The 24,683-nt window shown below is 44.0% G+C and overlaps 1 protein-coding gene across 5 annotated transcripts in view; it reads left to right on the forward strand.

Moving 5' to 3' along the window:
* The first annotated feature begins 22,090 nt into the window (after positions 1-22,090).
* Positions 22,091-24,683, forward strand: part of DAZL (deleted in azoospermia like) — a 41,304-nt gene continuing 38,711 nt past the window's right edge. Inside the window, exon 1 of one of the 5 annotated variants that reach the window (XM_045005994.1) lies at positions 22,091-22,111. Coding sequence is in view for 4 of the 5 variants with exons in the window: in XM_045005993.1 (XP_044861928.1) it covers positions 22,550-22,552 (3 nt within the window). In the remaining variant the exon portion in view is untranslated. Of the gene's footprint in view, positions 22,112-22,369; positions 22,553-24,683 lie in introns of those variants that run through there. The other 4 variants (XM_045005993.1, XM_045005992.1, XM_045005991.1 and 1 more) reach the window with 4 other exon arrangements.

Genomic DNA, 24,683 nt, shown 5'->3' on the forward strand with positions numbered 1-24,683 from the left:
AGTCAGTTTAATTTTGTGTCTCAAATGAGTTATTCTGTAGCAGGAGGATGAAGTTTCTCAACAATTCCCTAAAATGGGGAGGGCTGTTATTGTTTTGTTCCTTCCAGCTTTTTAAGTTCTGTCCTCATAAACTGGGGATTCCCAATATGGCAGATGTAGGATGTTCCTTGTTTATACACTTAATTAAAAGGTAAGGGGTGGCAATCTTACCAAAATGCCATTTAAATTCTCTTCCCTTTCCTCCAAATCATGCAACTTTTGAAAGAGTGCAATTTTTAAAATTTAGATCTTTCAAAAATCAAATTCTATGGGAGTTTGGGCAATTAAGATTACATTATTATTTTGTATGCAGTATTGTTGTAATTGCCATCTTGGTCCCAGCATATTAGAGAGATAAGGTGGGTGAGGTAATATCTTTTCTTGACCAAATTCTGTTGGTGAGAGAGACGAGCTTTCAAGCTCACCCAGAGCTCTTGGTGTGGGAAATGTACCCAGAGTGTCACAGCAAAATACAATGTGGAACAGATTGCTTAACACAACTAGTTAACATAATTCAAGGGACCATTCAAGGTGAAATCACCCTTTTCCCCCTGTGATTGGAGAAGGGTCAAGGAAAAAAAAAAAGCTGATGCAGGTTTTAAGTATGTTATTGACTTCTGTAATAAGCCATAAATCCAGTCTCTCTCCAATCAGTCTATCATTTTTAGTATCTAGCAAAGTCACAACACAGCTTTCAAGATCCATGGGTCCTACACATGCCTGTCACAACACGTGGTGTACCTCATCCAGTGCACTACATGCCTCCCCACTCCCCCCAGGACAAAGCTGCTGACCCCTGGGTATATACACTGCCACTCTGCTATTTTTAGCACACTAGCTTAGGGTTTAACTTGACTAAATACACTAAGGTACCTCATTTCTACTAGGTTACTATGAGTTAGTGATCTTGTAAAAAGTCCCATCTTTTTTCCTGGTTATAATACAGGGCTGAAACTCTGTTACTGGCTTCAGGGCCCCAGAATCTCTCTCCATCTGAAAATCTCCATTAATTGGTACTAATGCATCAGATTGAAAGCTTTCACCTCTCATACACGATATACACAAGTGTTAAGAAAAATATAAATGCTTAGATGGTTATATTTCACAGTACTTCTCTCCTTCACATCATCATATTCAGATGATACACTGGTGAACTGAATTAATAGTAAAGGCTTTCAACCTGTGAACAGGAACAAGATGGATTTGTGCCTAGGTTTGCTGATTTACGTATAAAGAAAAATGTGGGATATATGAAGTTTTAAAAGATATTCAGATTTGCAGGAAATGTTGTGTTGCGCACATATGCGTTGGTTAGTATCTCAGAGTAGACTATATCCAGGTAGTGGATTAGAACTTACAACTTAGAGGGAAAAACATATGTCTTAGTAAATACAATAAAATTATACCCTCTGCATTTTTAAATGCACTAGAAGCCAAGATTTTCTATTGCTGGAATAAGGGACAATCTTGATTTGCTCCCTTAATACAGACAAGGTCTAATGCTATGTTCATTTACACCCAACAACCCTATTGAAGTCAATGATATTGCAGTAACTAAGCTAATGGACCTCTATTCTCTTCTGATTTGATTCCTGTATCTTTGTATAGGACAAAAGATATAGGTTTTGATTCTGCTCTCAGTTATACTGGTTTCAGTCATAAGTAATTGCACTGCAGTCAATGGAATTACACTGGAGTAAGTCTTGAAGACCTGAGAGAAGAAACAGTCTGTAAAAAGGTGGATTCACCACTGGAGTACCTCCTCATGGCCAGGAATGACAGCTCTTGCTCTTCATCTACTGACAGACACTCTGTTGGTCTGCCTCTTCCTGTGATTTGGGCCTCCTGCCAGGTCATGATTTAAGTCCACCCCTTCGAGGTGGAGAGTCCAAGACCTTGTATCAGCTCTTTGGTTCCAACTCTGGGCCCTGCGGGCCTCACTCCCTTTTCTCAGGGCTCTCTGTCATCCTTGTCCTCTTCTCCAGCCTCATGCCACTATACCAGTGGCTGGTAGGGGAACACAGGCCCTCCCTCTTCCCACATTCCAGCCCAGGGACCCTATAAACCAGCAGCCAAGGGCTGCTCCATCCTACTCTGCTGTGGCCTCCATGGATTTCTTCCTACCCAGCTTCTCAGGTCTCCTCCTCCACAGCTTCCCTAGGTTCACCCTTCTTTCAGGGCTGGGGATCTCAGAGCCCACCCCTAGAATCCCCTAACAAACTCCCAAACCATAAAATAAAAACATAAACCCCCTTCCACCCTCCATGGGGGCTTGAGTTTATGTCCCTCTCAACTTTCCAGTGCTCTGTTCCTGGATTAAACATCTGCCAGGCTCTCTCCCTGGAAATCTAGTTCCTGCCCTTCTTTCAGAGTGTACCAACATAGCCTGCTCCACCACAGGGGCTACTCACCTCTCTTTGTGATGCTTGCCAGCCTTCTCAACTCAGATGAGGATCTCCTCCTGGGTAAGCAGTGCAGCATAAAGCCCATAATAACAGGGAGGAGATAAAGATCCACATTTTGTGCTGTCTTATGTAAAGGAGCTATAACAAGGGTTTAAATGTTCCTCCTCAAAGGTGGATTATCTCGGTCCAGCATACAGCTGGTGAAATGGCTCTATACCAGCACCCCACCCTGGAAAGTTGGGAGAGAAAAGGGAAAGACCACAAGATGCTGGACATTCTACAGGGGGCTTTTATAAACCACGCCAAATTTTGTTTGGGGCTGGCCAGACCCCCAGTATGGTCAAAAGGGGCACCAAAACACTTTTTGTGTCCTTTCCTCCACTCCTGCATCCAGCACAGGAATAGAGCACCACAGAATCTATGCCAAAGGGCTATTAAACATACAATTTCTTATACAGTTCCCTGTGTACCCATTCATGTACATGAAGGCTTGTCTCAGCATGGAGTTATTCCTGATTAACTCTGTCTAGAATAAGTGCCTTGTTCCTGTTTAGCTAAACTCCATGTATAGACAGGCCCTGAACTTGGGAGTCACTTTAAAGCTACATTTTAATAGAGAGCATTTTTCCTCAACTATACTTTTAATCATTTCAGCAAAATCTGATACTCTTTCCCCCTCATAATGCAAACAACTCACATGTCACTACTTTGATTTACAGCAGAGATTATTTAACACAATTTTGAAGTTAATATATGTACAGTTTATGGCAGCAAATAGGATTAAGTCAACTGGAAATGTGTGGCATAACAGTTCCAGTAATTCTGTAACAGCTAGTCAAGATAAATGTACAATTAAGAAAATAAATGTTGTTCGCAAGGCACTCATCAGGATACAGAGATTTTCATGTGAAGTTTTGCTGTAAATAAGACCACAAGAGGCAGGCACAGCTTCTGTGCAGAACAAGAGAACATTGCTGCAGTCATTGAGACAAACAGGCACAGCTTTTTATACAAACATTCTTTGCCTGAGTGGTTTCATCAGTGTGACTCCCAAGAGGTGCTGAGCACTCAAGTCTTTGACTGACATCAATGGGAATTTGAGGTAATTAGCACCTCTCAGGGTCTAGTCTACTAATTTTCAATGTGTGAAAAGAAAGATGGAGGTAGAAAAAAAAAATCTTCCATTCCAATGGCTGAAAGGGGGTTCCGACAAATTACCTCCAGATTTACTAGTACTTCTGACAGAGCAGAAGCCAGGGAAACAGAAATACTGTTTTGTCACCACATATTGCTGTGATATTTGTAGTCCAACCTCAAGGGTAAAGTACATGAAATCGGGAAGGGCCACAGCACTCAGCCAGTCCCCAAGCAGTGCAAAAGCCTAGGCAGCCTTTATGACCTACTTTAAAAAAAACCTGAAGTGAAGCAAAGAGCATCAAGAGCTTATTTGAGCCATGCACCTTGCAGAGCAGCCTCACCTCAGATTTACAGAAAAACAAATTAACACTGAAATCAAACATAGCCACCTGTGCATTAAAGTCCATAACATAACATAAACAACATTAGCCCTTCACAGAGCTCCAAAGCAAATACTGTCAAGGTTAGACTCCTGATCAGGCCAGATTACAAAAGACCCATCTTCCCTGTCTTGGCTTCATCCAGAACTAGCCCCTAGTAGAAGCAGCCAGTTTTATCTACTCTGCAGGGTCCTGATTGGCCTCTGCCTGCTCCCAGGCTTGCTAGGTGCAGGAGGTTCTGCCAGCAGCTGATCATGGGAGGCCTATCTATGCAACCCCTGGACATTCAAACTTGCTGCTCTTCCCTTCCTTAAGATAGGGTATGCTGAGGAAACAAGCCTTTGGCAGGGGGGTAGCAAACACCAGATACTCCCTATCACAGACAGGAACAGGGATGTTGGCATTTCAATTCAGTCATGATTTTTCTGCATTAAGTCACTGACAAATTTAAGTGCTTAAAATGCAACAATGGTGAGGCAGAAATCTGTTTACTACAGGATCTGAATCCTGCTGGATACAGACCCTCTTATCCAACAAGTTCAGGAGTAGTATGAGAAACTATGGCAAAATGTAAGTGATTCTCAGATCTCACACTGCTAACTAAGACACTGACTCCTTCTTTACCTCCATGTGGAAGAGTAGTTTGTACAGCTTTTATATTTATTTTCCTTATTCTTAAACTAATGTATGCAAACAGTATTTAACATGCTGTGTAAAATCTGACTGTGCATTGCTCTGCAGTAAGAGACATAAAAAGCCTCTCTATAAGAACAAGAAGACTAACAACATATCTCCTGAAATCAATGACCAAATTTACTGCTGGTGTATGCAGGTGGAACTCCACTGACTTTCCTGAAGTTTCACCCACTTTTATCAGCAGAAAATTTGGCCATGTTTGTCCAAACTCTTCATGGTACTTACTGTACATGAGAAATATATTCCCTCTATCCATTAAGCTAGGAAAGAGCTGTTTCATGTCATATAACCCCAAGACATCATAATATATAATGCGAGGCTGCCTAACTGGATATTGTGGCTACAGCTGTTGGAGTGAAAAAAGTGAATGTGTAAGTCCGTTGCAGTGATGAGGGAAATACTAGTTGTTAGTACAACCACTGCTGAACAAATACCAGTCACAGGAGCTTTGGAACTTAGAAAACGCTAGATGTTAGCTTATTCTATGTGCAGCTTAGAGTAGTAGTGTGAGGGTTAGGAAAATAAAAAAAATGGGCTTGGTCTGTAACTCCTGTGTCTATGGTGAATTATTGTCATGGGGCTCTGCTTTCAAACATACCCCCATGTGGCCCTGCAGGTGCATTGCCCTGAGCACCCACTTGGCTTCCTTCAGTCAATTACTCAGACTCAATTAGTTCAAAGGATATGCCCCCTCATAGGGGGGTCTGGTTTATTAATCCTTTCTATAGAAAGTAACTCCTTTCTTTAGTCACTCAAGTTCACACCCACTCTGGGTCCATATATGAGTCCCAGTAGGTTTTTCTTGCCCTGTTCAGGAGGTCTCCCCAGCCCCCTTCCTGGAGCTGGAGTTGTACTTTAAACAGTCACACTCTCAAGACAAGAGTTCCCAGTTCTCCTCCTTGGAGCTGAGTTGTAACTTAGGCAGTCCCTCTGCTTCTCCTTACAACAAGAGTTCCCCCAGCTCTGCTCCATGGAGCTGGGTTATAATTTAGGCCAGATATAAGGCTTAGCCAGCTTCTCCTTAGGCGGGTCCCTTTTCCACAATTAGTCCCCCAGCTCAGAGGGTTCAGCAGGCAGCTTTCTCCTGACATGAGGGAACATATAAGCTGGTTCCCCTCCTAAAGCTCATACCAACTGGTTGAGTGAGAGGGATGCCTGGCCTCATCCACTTGTGCAAGGCTCCTCCTGGTCCTGGGCACATAAGGAAACAGTGATTGGATTTCCTCCCAAACACTACGTATTCCCAGGACTGCTTCCTATCTACCTATAACTCCTAGGTCCTTGTACATATAAGACTGTTCAAAATCCTAAAGGACCACATCACAGGATGGGGATGAGCTGACCCCTAATCACCATTACTCTTAAGGGGGTGGACTACCCTGTCACAAATTACATTTTGCATAAGGACCAAAAGATTTATCTCTTGGCTATGCTATTTTAAGATTTTTGTATATCTTAGTGTTGTGGTATTTTGAGGAGATGGGAATGGTAAAGTGTAAAGAACCTAGAGCACAAGTTCCTGTCTAGAACTAGAACAAGAAAATGGGTGCTAAGTTACAACACAGAAATACTTTTCCATTAATTTAATGGATCTGCTTTTATGTACATTTTATTATGAGCATAGTAATAAAGTTGAAAACTTGTCTCCTCTCTTCCTATATTAACAGCCTTAACATTGTTAAGACTCAGTTGTATTAGTGTGTTTATTATTTTAATAGATGATGCCATCATACAAATTTATTTTGCTACTATATCTCATAGGGTGATATTAAAATGTAATGGTCTTATATTTATATTTCAAATGGATTTAAAAAAGATATGAGATCACTTCATCAACCACTGAAATGGCACCACTGTGCAAAAAGGCAACTGTTTACAATGACATGCAGCAATGTAGTAACTCAGTAGTTTATAGATGAAAATCAAGAATATCTTATTAAAACTGAAGGGGTATTTTAGGCAGGCAGAATGTACCTACTTAAACTGGAATTTGTGCCAAGCACTAAGATTAACATCCTATTTATGAAGCATATTGTGGGATCTATTGACCATAAATTCTCATCCAAAAGACTTATGCACCTTAAACAATGAACTGAGAAACAGGAGTGAGGCTAGCACATCCAAATGCTTAATTGCTTTCAAGTTCTTTAAATTCAGGCTCAACTCCAAAATATTTAAGTGCTCTTACCACTGTATTTTTGTAATTTAAGTATGAATATGTCTATACTAGGAATGCTACAGCAGTAATGCTGCTGCTATGCCACCTTAGCACTGTAGCGTAGACATTACAGCAAAACAAGGGGTTGTTCTGTTGCTTTGTAGTAAATCCACCTCTTTGAGAGGTACAGTACTAGTTAGGTTGACAGAAGAATTATTTTATCGACCTAGTTGTGTCTACAGAGGGGGTTAGGTCCTAAGTACACTGCACAGGGTGTGAAATTTTTCACTGTCTTGTGGGTTGCAGGTCACTTAACCTGTTTTAGGTGTAGACCAGGCCTAAGTAAAACTACATAGAATGGCCTTGCTAAGTCTTACCATTAAGAATAAGATTCTGTTACTTTCATCCCTACATTAATTTGAAGTAATTTAATTGATTACAGTTCCATTATGAATGTTTAAATTTTATTTTATTTTACTTCCAATGACTATGGGCCAAATTCCACAGCCTGTACTCAGGCAGAACTCTCACTGAAGCCAGTTAGAGTCAATACAAACACCTAACAAGGACCAGTTTAGCATTAACTAAATCTGATCTCAATTAAACTTATGCAAACCCTGTATGGACACTTGTTTTAGTGTAATAGTGCCTTATTTTAGTGTAGCTTAAACAAATTATAATGTAACCTTCCCCCCTCCTTTCAGCTTGCCTTTCCTTCCCCCTTCCTCTCCTACAATTCTCACCCCTTCTCCCATCACAGATGCAGAAGTTTCTAGTCACTCTTCTCTTGCCCCAGTGATCACATTCCCTCCCATTCCATCTCCAGATCTCCCTCACATCTACTCTCATCTCCACACTTATTTTTCTCCTTAACCTCTTGCTCTCATCTTGCTCTTTCCTCTCACAATACAACCAAGCCCTAGTCTCCCTCCATCTTAAAAAGACTCACCCTTGGCCCCACTTGCATCTCCAACTACCACCCCAAGCTCCCTTCTCCCTTTTATCTCTAAGTTCATTAAAGGCACTGTGTACAATCACTATCTGGAGTTCATCTCCTCCAGTTCCATCCTAGACCTTCTCCAATCTAACTTTTGCTTCTTAAACTATCCTGAAAAACCACTCTTGCTAAAGGCTCTAATGACCTCTTCCTAACTCAAAACCAGTACTCCATCCACATCCTCCTTGATCTGTCTGCCACCTTTGACCATACTCTTCTTTTAGAAATGTCCTTCTGTGGCTCTGTTCTATTCAGGTTCTCCTCCCACCTCTCTAATCGTTCCTTTACCTTGTCCTTTCGAGGATCCTCCTCAGCACCCCTCCAACTTTCTCTGCGGATTCCACAGGGCTGTGTCCTTGGTTCCCTTCCCTTCTCCCTCTACATCTAATCTTATCCACAAACTCAAATTCAGCTACCATCTCTGTGCTGGCGACTCACAGATCTACTTCTCAACTCCAGACCTGTCTCCTTCAGTCCAAACTAAAATCTCAACCTGTCTCTCATACATCTTCTTGTGGATGTCTAGCCATCAGTGCAAGCTAAACAAGGCTAAAGCAGAGCTCCTAATCTTCCCACCTAACCCCTGCCTGGTACCTTCTATCTCAATCACTGTGAACACCAGCATTCTACCTATCACTGGCTCATGACCTGGGTGCCATCTTCAACTTGGACCTCTCTCTGGGTCCTCACATCCATGCTATATCTAAATTTTGCCAATTCTTTCTGCAAAACATCTCTAAAATATGGTCTTTTTATCCAGAGCTCAAAATCTCTTCCACTCTCTCATCATCTTGTGTTTCAATTACTGCAATGTCCTTTTCTCTGGCATTGACAAATGCAAAGTGGATTAAACTGATATAGAGAAAAGCACTCTGATTCCCGAATAAGAGCATCCACACATGGAGTTATTCTAGATTAGCTATTCTGGAATAGCTCCATATGTAGACAAGCTCTATTTGTGTTAAAACTACAAACTGCCTTGACTTCACTAGGATTTTACTTCATGCCAGGCCTTGCCTGTATATAAAAGGTTTGCTTGTATAGCTATACCAGCAAACCCTCCTAGTGTAGACATTGTTTATACAGACAATGCTGGTATAATTTATATGGTTTCCTGAGTGATATCGGCAAAAGGATTTTTTCTGCCAGTATGATTTTGTCTACACTAGAGCTTTTGCTGACAGCTATTTCAACAAAAAATCACATCTCCAACTGACAGCTAAACCAACAAACTTTTAAGGGTAGACCAGGCATCATACATCACACGCTAGCAAACACAAGTTAACAGAACACTCCTTTTTTTCCATTGAAGACAAGCCCTCTGGTCTTGTCCACCCCAGGAAGAAAAGTGTTTTTTTTTAAAAATACAACAGATGTTTTAAAATCTTAGGGTAAAACACAAACTTCTGTTGCCTGAAACAAGTATTTGGGGAATGTACAAACTAGTATTTATATTAATTGGCAAAAGAAAGAGAAACCTAAATCCTAGTACAGAAGCATGGATTTACCTCGATCAGTTAACATGTGTTAAAACTACAGTTTGCCTTATCTGCACTACAGTTTTAATGTGTGTTAGCTAATGTCTTAAAAACACACCTACTTTCTTAGTGAAGAAAAGGACTAGGAGTGAGTGTGTGTGTGTTGCTTACATTGGCATAGATCCAAAGTAACTCCATTGACGTCAAAAGTAGTACACTGGTGTAAAACCAGTGTATGTGAGAAGAAAATCAGTCCCAATATTCATACTGGGGGAAAAACAGCAGAAAAAACATTAAAACAATATTTGAGGATGTCTTTGCATCATGTGCAAGCAGTAAATAGCAAAAATAAGTAAATAAATAAATACATAAAAGTTGTCCTATAGTGTTTTCCCAGGAGAAAAAGTGAGAATAATCCACATAAGAAAGTGTCAAAAACAAGGAAAGGCTGGAATACCAGGTTCTTTCAGACATAATTGATGTGATTTTTGATTGGTATGTATGTTGCCAAAATACTACAGTTACGGACAGATGACACTTGCTTATACAGATAGTTTGGATTTTTTTTGTTGAGACGGGGGGCCAAAGTGCTCCTACTTATACTGCAAGCTCTTTGGGGCAGGGACTATCTTTTGTTCTGTTTGTACGCAACAGCAATTCCGGGCCCCAGGGAAGAACAGTCAATGGGCGCTCTTCCGGCACGGCCAGGGCTTCCACATGCTCACCCGGATGCCTTCACCACTGCCACTACCACCCACACGCGCCTAGGAGCCCAGTGGCCTGCCCGGGCGATTTAAAAGGGCCCGGGGCTCCTGGGCCCTTTTAAATCGCCTAGACCCCTGGGTAATTGCCCCCCTTTAACCTCCCCCTCATCAGCGGGCCTGGTACAGTTCCTAGCTCAATGGAGACCTACCTCATGACTGTTGCCCACAGATGCTAGTGCAATACAAATAATAAATAATAATACATGCCTTCCCCTCAAGCTGCAGAACAGTTTCTCCCCTGAGCTGAAGGCAGAATGTGATCTTTTACTTTGGAACCTTACAATCAGGGGCGGCTCTAGGCACCAGCAAAACAAGCTGGTGCCTAGGGCGGCAAAATGTAGGGGGCGTTCCCTGCCGCCGGGGGGAGCGCGGCAGGCTGGGCCGGCGGACCTGCCGCAGTCATGCCTGCGGGAGGTCCACCGGAGCCCCGGGAGGACCGGACCTGCCGCAGGCATGACTGCGGAGGGGGCGCTCGTCCCGCGGCTCGGCTGGACCTCCCGCAGGCATGCCTGCGGCAGCTCAACCGGAGCCGCCGGACCAGCGAACCGCCCGCAGCTGCGGGAGGTCCAGCCGAGCCGCGCGACCAGCGGACCCTCCGCAGTCATGCCCGCGGGAGGTCCGCTGCTCCCGCGGCTCCGGGGCGCCTCCCGGGCATGACTGCTTGGGGCGGCCAAAAACGTAGAGCCGCCCCTGCTTACAATCTACCTTTAAGGAATTCTGTATCACTAAGAACTCAGCTGCCTTTTAAGCACTGAATTAAACACACATTGCATGCTAAGTTCTTTAGATTAATCTGGCCTTTATTTAGGTGTCTAAATGAGAGCTGAGCTTTTTTTGGGAGTGTGGCACCACATCACAAGAGTATCCTGTCTCTCTTAAGTGACACTGGGCACTGACTTGTTGGTTGTCAAGAAAAACAAGTAAAGGAAACAAGTTAAGATTTAATGTTTTCCCCATGCCTTCAAAATATAATTTTTATAAACCCTACATTTATAATGTAAGAAAGTGGCCTTAAAGGCATCCAGCCTTTGGAGATTGTGTTTTTAACGAGCTGTTGCATTCAGTATAGTAACTTTGATTTGGGCCACAAAGCTATGCTTTTGGATTGAAAACTGGATAGATGCCAGTGTTTTATTTGAAGGCAAACCATACACTGTGGTATTAACAAGTCAAATGGAAATATTAAGGGTATGACATAAGCAAAGAAATTCAGAGTTAATAAGACCTAATCACTCCAGAGTGATTATGCAGAATTAATTATTCCTCCCTATAGTAAGTGCAGCACATATGCTGTAAAAACCATAGACTACATAAGCACCATATGAAGAAAAGATATAGCAATATGTTTGGCCAAGTCTACACTACAAACTTACACTGGTATAATTACATTGCTTGGGGTATCCACATCCCTGAGCAATGCAGTTATACCGACCTAAACCCCGGTATAGACAGCGGTATATTGATAGGAGGGCTTTTCCCATCAACATAGCTACCACAAGGGTGGATTAACTATGCCGATGGGAGAAGCTTTCCTGTTGGTATAATAGCATCTTCACTGAAGCGCTACAGCTGTGCTGCTGCATCGTTTTAAGTGTAGACCTGCCCTATAAATCATTTACACAGTGTACATCCTGGTTCCACTGAAGCCAATGCCAAAACTCCCATTGACTTCAGTGGGACCAAAATTTCACCCGTAATGCACAAAGTTGTTGTGGTCGTGCTACATGATTTTCATGGAATATTATAGAAAAGCCTTAGAGTCATGGAGACAAAGTCATAGGTATCATAGCAAAAATAATGGAAAGTTTGTGCTTTGTGATTACAAAAGTGCCTTTACAAAACGGAACCACTGCATTTTATTGTGAGGGTTTTTTTTTAGTGATTGGGAAGCTTTTCTTGTTCACTCAGCTAATGTCATTTTTAGGTACAGGCATCTTTATTTCTTTTTTCCCTAAAAGGTTTGCCTTGAAAATTATGGGGGGCATAATTAAGAGAAGTGTTGCTTTTGGATCAAGACAGTAATAGGAAATTGATGGCAGTTTCCCTATATCAGGGGTGAGGAGAGGGTAAGTGACGTCTACATCTAAGCAGACAGGAAAAGGTGTGCTTTTGTGTGCATGTTAAGGTTGACTTTTGAACCTGAGCTTATTGGCAGAGGAATAGAAGGCAGTTAAAAAGTCCAGTAAGAAACATAATTTAATTTAAAACAACAAAAAACCCTCATGACTTTTTCAGGCTGTCTCAAGATTTTTGATTTCCTGAGCACGTCTGACTCATGATTTTTGATCTCTTGAGATTGGTAATACTGTATTTCCAACTTCCATGATTTATCATGAGTCTTACAATAATTGTTTTTCATGAAGCCTTAGCTGCTGGAGTCATATGAATACACGAGAATGTCTGCATTCATTTTAAAAATAGTAAATTTCCAGCCTATATGGTTGGGGAGAAAAGCATGAAAATGTGAACCAAGTGTACACTAAAGGCTCAAAAATCAGAAGGCAAATAAAAAAACCCTAAACTGTATTAATTTTTTAAAAATCTCATAGTGTTAAAGCCAATTTTCAGAATGGAGGAGGTAAATAGCGGTGTCCCCCAGGGGTCTGTACTGCAACCAGTACTGTTCAACATATTCATAAATGATTTGGAAAAAGGTGGCAAAATTTGCAGATGATCAAAACTACTTCAAGATAGTTAAGTCTAAAGCAGACTGCAAAGAGTTACAAAGGTAGCTCACAAAACTGGGTAACTGGGCAACAAAATGGCAGATGAAATTCAAAGCTGATAAATGAAAGTAATGCACATTGGAAAACATAATCCCAACTATACATATAAAATGACTGAGTCTAAATTAGCTGTTACCATTCACAAAAGAGATCTTGGAGTCATTGTGGATCAGTGGTGGGTGCGGTCTGTCAGGGTAATCTGCTGGTGGGCCGCGAGACAGTTTGTTTACACTGACCATCCGCAGGCACGGTCACCCACAACTCCCAGTGGTTGCGGTTCGCCGTTCCCGGCCAATGGGAGCTGCGGGAAGTGGCGTGGATTGCAGGGACATGCCTGGATGCTGCTTCCTGCAGCTCCCATTGGCTGGGAACAGCAAACCGCGGCCACTGGGAATTGCGGGCGGCCGTGCCTGCGGACGGTCAATGTAAACAAACTGACTCACAGCCTGCCAGCAGATTACCCTGACGGGCTGTGTGTAGCCCACGGGCCGCAGGTTGCCCACCACGACTGTGGATAGTTCTCTGAAAACATCCACTCAATGTGCAGTGGTAGTCAAAAAAGTGAACACAATGTTAGGAATCATTAGGAAGGTGATATATAATCAGGGCCAGCTCTGGGCACCAGCAAACCAAGTTTGAGGCAGCACAATTTCAGGGGTGGCATTCCGACCTCCCACCCCGCCTTTTTTTTTCTTTCTTCCCTTTGGCAGTTGCACACCTGGAGGTTTTTTTGTTTTTGTTTTTTTGCTTGGGGTGGCAAAAAACCTAGAGCAGGCCCTGTATATATACAATGGAAAATATCATATTGCCTCTATATAAATCCATGGTATGCCCACATCTTGAATACTGTGTGCAGATTTGGTCACCCTATCTCAAAAAATGATATATTGGAATTGGAAAAAAGAAAAGGGCAACAAAAATGATTAGGGGTATGGAACAGCTTCCATACGAGGAGAGATTAATAAGACTGAGACTTTTCAGCTAGGAAAAGATATGACTAAGGGAGGGTATGATAAAGGTATATATTAATCATGACTGGTGTGGAGAAAGTAAATAAGGAAGTGTTATTCACTCCTTCTGATAACACAAGAACTAGGGGTCACCAAATGAAATTAATAGGCAGCAGGTTTAAAACAAACAAATGGAAGTATTTCTTCACAGAACGCACAATCAATATGTGGAACTCTTTGCCAGAGGTTGTTGTGAAGGCCAGGGTTCAAAAAAGAACTAGATAAGTTCATGGAGGATAGGTCCATCAGTGGCTATTAGCCAGGATGGGCAGGGATGCAAAACCATGCTCTGAAGTGTCCCTAGCTACTGTTTGCCAGATGCTGGGAATGGATCATTTGATAATTACCTGTTCTGTTCATTCCCTCTGAAGCACCTGGCAGGATACTGGGCTAGATGGACCATTAGTAGAGCCCTGCAAATCCACGGAGATCCGTGGACCATTTTTGCGGCTAGTGGATCAGATGCAGATACAACCGTGCAGGGCTCTATTCACCGGCAGTGCCTGGCCCGCGGCATCTGGCTTGGGCGGCCCGTGGGGGGCACAGCACGCTCGGGGCTGGCAGCCAGCAGCCCGGGCTGAGTGGCAGGTCGGAGTCAGGGCTGTCCAGCACCTGCTCGCCATGCCACTTCCTGTCCAGCAGCTCAGGCCTGGCCATGGGGATTAGAAGCCCCGGCACCCCATCCCTCCACCCCACTGTGATGCAATATGCACTGCTGCTGCCGTGTGCGGTTGCTCACGAGCCCCCAGGAGCAGCATGCGATGCAATGCCCCTTCCCCCCAGCCTCACCCCCTCCATGCCACCACTTCTCCTCAAGACCCCCCTGCTCTGCCCATTACCCCCAGTTCCCATCCTCATGCTGCCTCTTCCCTGTAAGGCCCTGCCCCCACTCGCTCCCTTCTCCCTCCCACCACATTGCTAGCCCTTTTGGGATGGCTTGCTGCTGTGGGTGCAGATGTAGGTAACAGATGGCTAGCAGATCATGGGTCGGATTGCAGGTTGATACTGGCGGATGTGGATCAGATGCAGATCCACATTTTTGTATCTATGCAGGACTCTAACCATTAGTCTGACCCAGTATGGCCATTCTTATGTTCAATCTCATTTTTTGAGGCCTGCCTCATGATTTTTGAATTTTTGGTGTTGACCATCTGGTTTCTAACCCCAAGATTGTGGAGAAAGCTTAAAAACATGAACCCTGAATGCTCTAATATCAGAAGGCAAATAAAAATAATCTAAAATGTGTTATTTTTTAAATCTCATTATTTTTAGGCAAATGTTTGGGGCCTCATTTATGATTTTGAAGGATTGGAGATGGCACTATTGTCAAAGTATGAGATAGAGGACTACTGGCAAAGTGCTGAATGTTATTTCTTTGACCTAGTCAGCTGGCATCAGTCAGAGCCCTAAGACATTAATACCCTTGTCACACGACAGGGGTCAGTATCCATTGCCTATAACTACAGAAGGAATCCTCCACCCCCGGTTGCAGAGTAGCTGTGAACCTTATCCACAGATTTGGCAGATCTGTCAAGTTTTGTGCCACTCTGTGTGTGACATTTTACACAAAATATTTAATTAGCAAATTTGTATATAACCACAAACTTCGCTGATGGCCAATGTACCCTCCCCCAAGTAGGGTAGGACACAGAGATTAATAAAATTTGGCAGCTGAACATGGGATTGGCAGGTGCTAGGTAGATGGGTAGGTACTGGAAGGAATTAGGGTATCGGGGTTCAGTGGCTGCTGGCTTTCTTGGGTCAATGATGATGCTTTCTGATGATAATGCTGGGAACAAAGCTAGGGTCAGTACTAGGCCCCTTACTGTTTCTGCTGCTGCCACCTGCTCCATTTGTTCTTGCTGAAACTAACAACATCTCCTTGCAGCAGCTTCCTTTCATTCTTGGACCCAGCACAGGGAGCAGTGATACTGCCTATTCAGTAGGTACCACAGTGGCCCCTGGTGACTGGCATCAAATATCACAGGCTATTTTTGTAGTCCAACTGAATGTGTGTTATTTCAGACTGGCTGCAGGAATGTCTGACAGGCTGTCAAATGTGTGTCACACAGGATGTGTGGCACTTTGCAACCCTCGACCCTGTGGATTCTTATGTGACCCTCCGGCCAAGACAGAGAAGGAAGAGGATCTGAACAGTGTTAGATCCCTATTGCTTGCCCCTTACTGTCCCTGTGTGATTCCTCACTGAAGGAACCTGAAAAACTCAGCTTTGTGCAAGGAAAGTGCCGCCTTTGAGCAGTCCTCCTGGATCTCAAATCTAGCTTCCTCCTCACTTTGTTGAGTAGAACTGGACTGGTTCCACTACTGTCTGTTGAGTCTCTGCACCTGTGAAGGTAGGACTGCATTTTGTCCTTAGGGAAGTTTCAGGCTGTCTGTAAACATAAAAGAATAACACCAAAATTAAAAGTAAAAATCTCATTGTGAGTGAAAAGGTAGAAACAACAGTAAAATTCTCAAGAATCTGTTTCCAAAAAGAACTGTTATTTGAAACTCCCTCTCTCATCCCATTCCCACTCCTAGCCAGGTCGGAGAAATCCTACCTTTAGTGCAAAAATTACAAAGATGTCAGGACATACTTTAGAAATTGATAAGCAGATAGAAAACAACAGAGAATGGAGAATGAAATGTGCACAAACTCAAGAAAGAAATTCCAGTGCTTCTTACAGCAACAATACACCAGAAGGTCTATTTTCTCCAGCAATTAAATAACACCATTGTCACTACCACTGCTAAATTATGAATCTGGATCATTCCACATTTATAACAATAAATCCTGCATTTAGATCCAGTGCTAAAAAGAAATGTTTTCAGCGGATGCCACCATTCACAACAGGAAGAGTCCATTCTGGTAGTCTCTGATTCAAATATGAACAAAATTGGATCATTTTCCAGAGATTAATATAAGGCAGCTATTATATAGTCCAGATTCTACTTATATATTGGCTGCATAACAGATGCTATCAAGTTAAAATCTGTAATACTGTACTGGATGTACATTTTGTTGTCATAGCTATTGGGAGGAGGGAAAATAATAATATAACATACAGGAAAATTTCTACTTTATTTTACACTAGTACCTTCAGCATTGTGGCAGAGATGTAAATGAGAGCAGATTTTATCCCAATGTGTTCAAAGACCAAATAAAAGAAAATATGGGCTAACAACAGATGCATATTGTGAGACCAGGCAACCTCTGCTGAGGTTTATAAAAATTACAAGATCCAAATTTTATGTCCACATTGCCAGGAAACTATGACTAAAGTATGTGTGTATTCAGGCACATATTTCTACTTGACCCACTAAGTCTGTTGCAAAGTTTTCCTTTCAAGCATTGAAGGAATGTGTATTGTTTTTGCTGATTCTTTTCATGCATGTATAAGTGTTTCTTCACCTCTGGTTAAGGTAAAAATCAGAATTTCCAAGCCTCTGACAGATGCTGGGACTGGATGACAGGGGGATGGATCATTCCATAACTGCCCTGTTCTATTCATTCCTTCTGAAGCATCTGGCATTGCCCATTGTTGGAGAAAAGGATACTGGGCTAGATGGACCATTGGTCTGACCCAGTACAGGCATTCTTATGTTATGTTCCTCTAAGTTTATACTAAATTAATTACTTGGTGTTGGCAGCTGTCTTTTTGAGTGCTGTGAGCAATCGTTCTGCTGGAACTCCTTATTCTTCACATAAAGCTTGGGACAGTTTGATTTAGGCTGTGGTGAGTGCTATCCATACCTTCCTACAGTGGGAAATGGAAAAACCCTGAGATTTTCATCCTAGCTCCTCCCCACATTCTTGTCCCAAAAATTTCTATTTGCCACCTGACAAAATCAAAAGGCATAGAAGAAATATGTTTGGGTGTTTTTATTCAGGAAAATAACAGCCCACAACTTAGCCGATCGAGTGACATCTGAGCTTTAGGGATATTTCACTCTCGTGTTATATTTCCTTATAAATATAAAATGCAACATGAACCTTCACTATGTTGGGAAATATTCGCTCATTGTATACTCTGCATTGCTGCTCATTTGAGTAACTGAATAAAATACAAAACCAAAGAGGTTGCACTTCTTGGTGTTTTTTAGGTAACTGGAGGAGGTTTGGGGGTAGTTTTATCAATTGCTTTCCTCCTTCCAAGTCATTTAAATCAGAGAAACATGATGTTCAAGAACTCAAATCTGTCTTTGTTGTAGCCTGTCTAAACAGGACTCATTTGTCTGCTACTCTCTGTTCTGTTCATCTCTTAAACATCTGGAGGAATCAGGCCTGAAAAACTGAGCGAATCCACAACAGTCTCAGTCCAAAAGCCTGAGGTTAGACAGGTGTATGGCAGTATCCCAACCCTCCCTCTTTATATGCCCCTCTCTAGATACAGTACTTTAATGTGCTAATTAAGAAAACATCTGAGGGGAGAAAGGAGGAGGTCATAGGACCCAAAGTGACAGTGGACTTCATCTCTTGTGTCTCTGATTCCTGGGTCCCTAATTCCCCCACCTAGATCACATAATTAACCTAGTTTATTCATAAAAGGTCATGGTGCAAGCTAAAGAAAAAGGGAAGATTAAGGAGGAAAACTCAAACAGAAAATTACCAATTTCTAGACAGAAACCTCAGATAATTCTGATTACCAAGCAAGCGAATGTTCCAGCAGCCCTGGAAGACATGGGAGAAACAATGCAAAAATTACTTCAGAAGATGGAGTTAGGCAAAAAGCAGCTTTCAGAACAAGTAAGTGCTATTTCCATTCCACTAAACAAACTCCAAAAGACAAAATCAGATTTTTGGAGTGGTTGGGGTGGGTAATTGCCATATTTGAGGAATGTAGAACAGGGAAATTCTGAGCTGTGGACCTGAAAGATTAACAATAAATTCAGGGCTGCTGGAAAGCAAGATGAAAGACTTCAAGGACAGTTCAAGGCAGCCCAATAGAAGTCCTGTGAGTTTTTCTTGGGGCAAATAAGAAAGTAATACGTTAATCTGTACACATCCCTTGCTGATTTCTTTTTAACATGGCATTTGGAGTCTGAATGCAAACTCAGTAGGCTGCGTGCAGTCTTCATTTCTTTCTATGCCAATAAGTAATTCTTAAATTTTCACAATGAAGTAGGTTATACCATACAGGCAGGACAAACACTTGGATTATGGCAAAATTCCTTGGAGTCAATCTATTCAGGAATGAGGAAAAATATTCAGACTGGAGAGAGAAATGGAATCTAGTTTCTTATAAAGGAGTCTGACTGATGTCATTATAGAAATATATTGCAGACAAATACAGTATATTCCATTTAAAAAAAGACTGAAAGCAAAAAAAATAATTTGCTTTGCAGTATCCCATCCAGTCATATACGTGTACAACAACAAACGCAAGGTTATTTGATACATCTGAGAAGGCAACTGATTTTCTATATCACATAAGAATCTTACGTATATATATATATATATATATATATACACACATACACACACAATCATTTCAGCTGAACACATCAAAAGGATGCTGTATATTGATCTTTTAACTGGGCTCTAACAAGAAAAATTGTTAATATTCAAGGAAAGAGAGCAAGGAAAAAGACATGGATACTCTCAGAAAAGCTAGCTGAACTACAGCTTGTGGATATTTGGAGAAAAACGCATAAGAGATATTACTCTGAAATGCATCTCTTACTCTAGAATTGATTTAATTTGCACTGATAGAAGTAATCTTCACAGGGTAGAACAAAGTGAGATAAATTATATCATTATTTCAGATTATGCCTCTGTGTGGGCTTTAATAAGCAGTTCATTGGGACCAAAACAGACAAAGCACTGGGTTTTTATGATAATTTATTGCAAAATGATAATACAGTTAAATAGCACAGGGCAGACTTCAAAGAGTATATGTGAAACTGCACATCTGTGAGTCCACCTTCACAGAATAATTTCCTGTCACTGTGGCAATGAAAATAAGTGGCATGAGAGTAGACTGCAGTATATTTTAAATTACTTAGAAATAAATTTGGGGATTTATGGGGATAAACAGTTTAAACAAGTTTTACTCAGTGGGAATGATCAAGAATTGCTACAACTGCAAAATTAAAAAAAAAGGAGTGGCACAGAGCAAGAAATAAAGATCAGAAAATATCCAGACCTTGATAGGTTTTCACTAATATATATATATATATATAAATTTTTAGGGGAAAAAATCCTCATTATTAAGAAGGGTTTTGTTGAAACTCTGAAAATTGTCCCTAAGTTGAGACAAATTTATAGGTTTAAAACATAAGGTAAACCTTTTATCCACTATATACATCCTTTTATCCAATGTCAAATATAGATTTAAAAATACTTGCAAATAAATTAGTAATGAGAATCATTGGAAAGTTTATTAGTTGTGACCAAACAGGATTCAAAGCTACCAAGCAATCTCTGCACACAGTCTGAGGTGAACATTAGGATCTGATCCTTCAAAAAGATCCTCATGCATAGATCTTTGTGCTGTCATGGATCTCTTTGTAGAAGTAGGCCCTTAAACTGTTGGCCTCTGACTGGTCTTAAGTACCAAGATCTTTTACTTCTTTCCTTTGATAAAAAGTGTTTGACTGAGGCCTGGTCTACACTACAGCATCAGGTCGACTTAAGGCAGCTTAGAAAGCCGGCTCCCAAGGTCCTGGCTTCCTGCTCCAAGTGGGCTGCCACCGAGGCTCTTGGTTTCCTGCTCTGATCCAGGCTGCTGCTCTCAGCTCCCCGCTGGGAGCATGGCAGCCGACCAGACTTCAGGCGCGGATCTCCCCGCTGGGAGCCCAGTTACCGTCCCTGGGCTCTTCAGGCCTCACTGGGAACAGGGCAGCCGCACCGGGCTTCCTGACTCCCTGCCGGAAACGGGGCAGCCAGCTGGACACAGCACAGATCTCCCTGCCGGGGACCTGGCTGGCCACTGGGATCTTGGCTCCCCACCGGCAGCATGGCAGCCGCCCAGATTCCAGGCACAGATCTCCATGCCAGGAGCCCCGCTGCCCATTCTCCCCCTCCTTCTCCACCCTTCCCCCCCGCCCGTGGGGGTCTCAGCTCTTCGCTCCGCACTGAGAGCAGAGCTGCGCTTGGCGGGGTGCTCCACACCCGGAGTCTGGTCAGCTGCCATGCTCTGGGTGAGGATGCACACCACCAACAGAAAAAGGCCAATATGGACATGAATGTCTGCACTGGTATTTTTAGCCCTGCAGACCTCTTAGAGTGAACCAATTGACCCAGGCTGTGAGATTCGGTGCAGCGGGTTTTTCTTGGCAGTGTAGATGTCAACCTTTGGCTGGCCTATGCTAGCTGATTTGGGCTTGTGGGGATCAGGCTTAAGGGGCTGTTTATTTGCAGTGTATATATTTGGACTTAAGGTGGGACAGTTCCAGAGCTTGGGCTGCAGCCCACGCCCAGACATCTCCACCTCAATTAAACAGCCCCTTAGGCCAAGTCAGTTTAGACATACCCTTAGAGCAGGTGTGGGCAAACCTTTTGGCCTGAGGGCCACAGCAGGATTCCAAAATCGAATGAAAGGCCGGTTAGGGGAGGATGTGCCTCCCCAAACAGCAAGGAGTGGCCTGGCCCCCGACCCCTATTCGACCCCCCCACTTCTTGCCCCCTGACAGCCCCCCCCCGGGACTCCTACCCCATCCAACCCCCCCCAATTCCCTGTCCCCTGACAGCCCCATCCGCCACCCCCTGCTCCCTGATTGCCCCCGCCCCCCCATCCAACCCCCCTCCTTCCTGACTGCCCCCCTGGGACTCCTGCCCCCATTCAACCACCCCTGTTCCCCACCCTCTGACTGCCCTGACCGCTATCCACACCCCCACTCCCTGACCACCATCCCAAATTCCCCTGCCCTCTTACCGCGTTGCCTGGAGCACTGCCCAGAGCACCAGGTCAGTCTGCGGCTCTGCAGCTGCGCTGCCCGGCTACCCAGAGCATTGCGCTGGCAGTGCAGTGAGCTGAGGCTGTGGGGAAGGGGGAACAGCGGGGCTAGCCTCCAGGGCCAGGAGCTCAGGGACTAGGGGAGGTGGCCCACAGGCAGCAGCTTGCCCACCTCTGCCTTAGAGACTAGCATAGATACCAAGCAATGGTCCCAATCCTGTTGTCACTGAAGTCAATAATAGAACTCCCATTGGCTTTGATTGGAACAAGTGCATCTCAAGATTTGGTTAGAAAGAGAGAAAGTTCTCGTATGAAAATCTATATTACAAGAAACTTCAGTTTGAAGGTGATTGTTAAAGTGAGGAAATCAAACTGAAACCTCTTCTCCAGGGCCATGTTTTAAGCGAGGACCGATTAAATGCGGTAAGATTCTCAAAGGATGAGTGCCTCATTAAAATTAACACCTACTGAGCGAAGTCCTCCCATTTGTTGGAAAGAGCTTATGCTATGCAGCAAAATGTTACCCTTTTCACTGGCGGGCAGGGGGAAGCTACAGGACACAGTAAAATACCTTTCCCACCTCCAGAGAGGTTAGAGCAAAACCCACCCCAATCCAATACCAGATTAAAGGCAGGGTGGGAACACCTCGAAGAAGCCAATCTTCTCTCCCTCCCTCTTCCTAGTGACAAAGCAGTGCCCCTCTGGGTGTGGCCTCTCCCCGCCCCCTTCCCCGCACTGATTATTTGGAGAGGCGGCTGGCCCAGCGGGAGGAGCTGCTGTTTTTAGGGGTAGGCGGGAGGGAGGGAGTCGGTGGGGTTAGTTTTTACACGTGCATGGGCGCTGTCCCGCGTGCGGGGAACGATGGTGAGTGAGGCTGGCGGCGGGGGACGAGCTGAGGGGGGGTTAGCGATGTGGTTTGGGGGCGGTGATCTGAGCCTTGGAGGGGGAGGGCTGGGGCCCAAAGCAGCTGGCTACTTGTGGGTTGGGAACGGGGTGCAGGGCTGGCTTGCCTGTGGGGAGGGGCTCGCCAGGGCCTGAGGCTCAGTGTGACTGAGGTTGGGGGTCACCAGCCCTTGCATGGGCGAGATCCCATGTGGGGTGGAAGCGGCGGGGCTGGAGGGCGAGCGGCCGCTGCGGGGTGCAATGGGCCGGCTCTGCCGAGGGCAGGTAGCCGGGGCGGCGAGAAGACAGCGCCATGCCTCGCAACCGCCGCCATTTTGTTGCAGCCTGGCTGGCGACGCCCGGCCTGTTCCGCTCGCTCCCCGTGGGTGGGAGCCCAGCGCCAGGGCGGGCGGAGCGCGGTGCTGCGGCCGCGGGCCCCTCCTGGGCCCCGTCCTCCCACGCGCGCGTTCACTGCGCCACATGGCTCCGGTTCACCACGGGCGGGCTCAGCCCCGGCCCGTCGCCTGCTTGGCTGGGGGCGGTCCCGGGTACTTCCCTGCAGTCACACTCTAGTCCGCCCCCAGGGGGGTAGCCCCGGCCCGCTGGGGTGGGCCCTACCGGCCCGTTCCCTAGAGGTGCTGCTGGACGGAGCAGCAGCCCACAAGCGTGGGGAGTTGGGCTTCCTCCCCTCCTGCCTCGGCTGGGGGGCTGGGATTAGCCGGCCTGTGGCGGCATTTCCCTGCTCTGATGCCCCGTGAGGTGGAGGCTTCAGCGCGAGGTCACTGATGTCTCAGATCAGCCTGTGTGTAGGAAGCATTTTCAGGAGAGGCGTCAATCATCCTCTTCCCTTCTGCCTCTCTCTTGCGGGCTGTATGGTGTAGTGCCCCATCTGAGGTCAGCTCTTGCAGACCGTTTGAAATGCATGCTTCCATTGGTCTCCTGGCAGGTTCCCCACTGGCAGTAGTGGGTGCAGGGACTGCCTGGTAATGTTAACTTCCACTGGTGTGTCTGCTACTGTGGAGACTTGCCCAGGCTATTGTGGAAATGCATAACAAAGCAATTCTGATTTATGTATATTATAGTTACATATTTCAGCTAAACTAATGTTTTAGTTTGAATTTTTTCAAAAGCGATTTCATATTATGAGCTTGCTGTGAATTGCTCTTCAAAAAAACCAAACAATTGCAGTTCTCAGATGTGTGTGGTGAAAGTACTAGAAACTAAAGCCTGCATTTTTTTCTGTGTCAAACTTTTAAAGGCCAAAGTGTACCTTATTGTCTTTGAGAGGAATTAGTTCTCTTTATGTGAGTTCTTTTTCAGGGTGTACTAGGACATATTTATCTCTCACACATAGTTAATCATTTACTAAATAAGAAAATGGAGACTTTTTTCAGTGCTTGATGCTCTTTGCACATCCCCTTTCACTAAATCATGCTGTTGTCTGTTGGGGGGTGGGCGTGGGGGTGTGCTGCATTAAGCTTGATGTGATGTTAACAATAGGACTAAACTGATAAAACCATCTGAAGATACTAGCAATCAAGAATCTCAGTTGCAAGGTAGCAGTTGTATTGTAACTCTCAACATGTACTATGCTCTGTACAAATATATAAAAACTGCCTTTCCTGCAGGTGTGCATGGAAAGATCTCATAAATAATTGGCTTTAAAATATTTCAAATGGTGACACTAATTCAGTTGACCTTTGTATTCTCAAAGCTGGTTGTTTATTAATATTTTCTTTTTTTGTAAAAGCAAATGTTTTAGTGGCTTGCCTTTCATATTTAAATGCAATTTTGCTCTTCACACTCTTTCATTTATGGCAGCATGACACTTCTATATTTCCTAGCTACTGCAATGAGGTCCTAAACACACACAATCCAAAAGCCACTTCCTGTCGTATTAGCAACTTGATTGTATACCCACTTTCAGTCTGTACAAGTTCTGTTAAGTATTAGACCAGGGGTGGGCAACCTATGGCAAGGGTGCCAAAGGCAGCACGCGAGCTGCTTTTCAGTGGCACTCACACTGTCTGGGTCCTAGCCACCGCTCCAGGGGGCTCTGCATTTTAATTTAATTTTTAAATGATGCTTCTTAAACATTTTAAAAACCTTATTT

Source organism: Mauremys mutica, chromosome 2 (assembly GCF_020497125.1).
Source record: "Mauremys mutica isolate MM-2020 ecotype Southern chromosome 2, ASM2049712v1, whole genome shotgun sequence".
Lineage (NCBI taxonomy): Eukaryota > Metazoa > Chordata > Testudines > Geoemydidae > Mauremys > Mauremys mutica.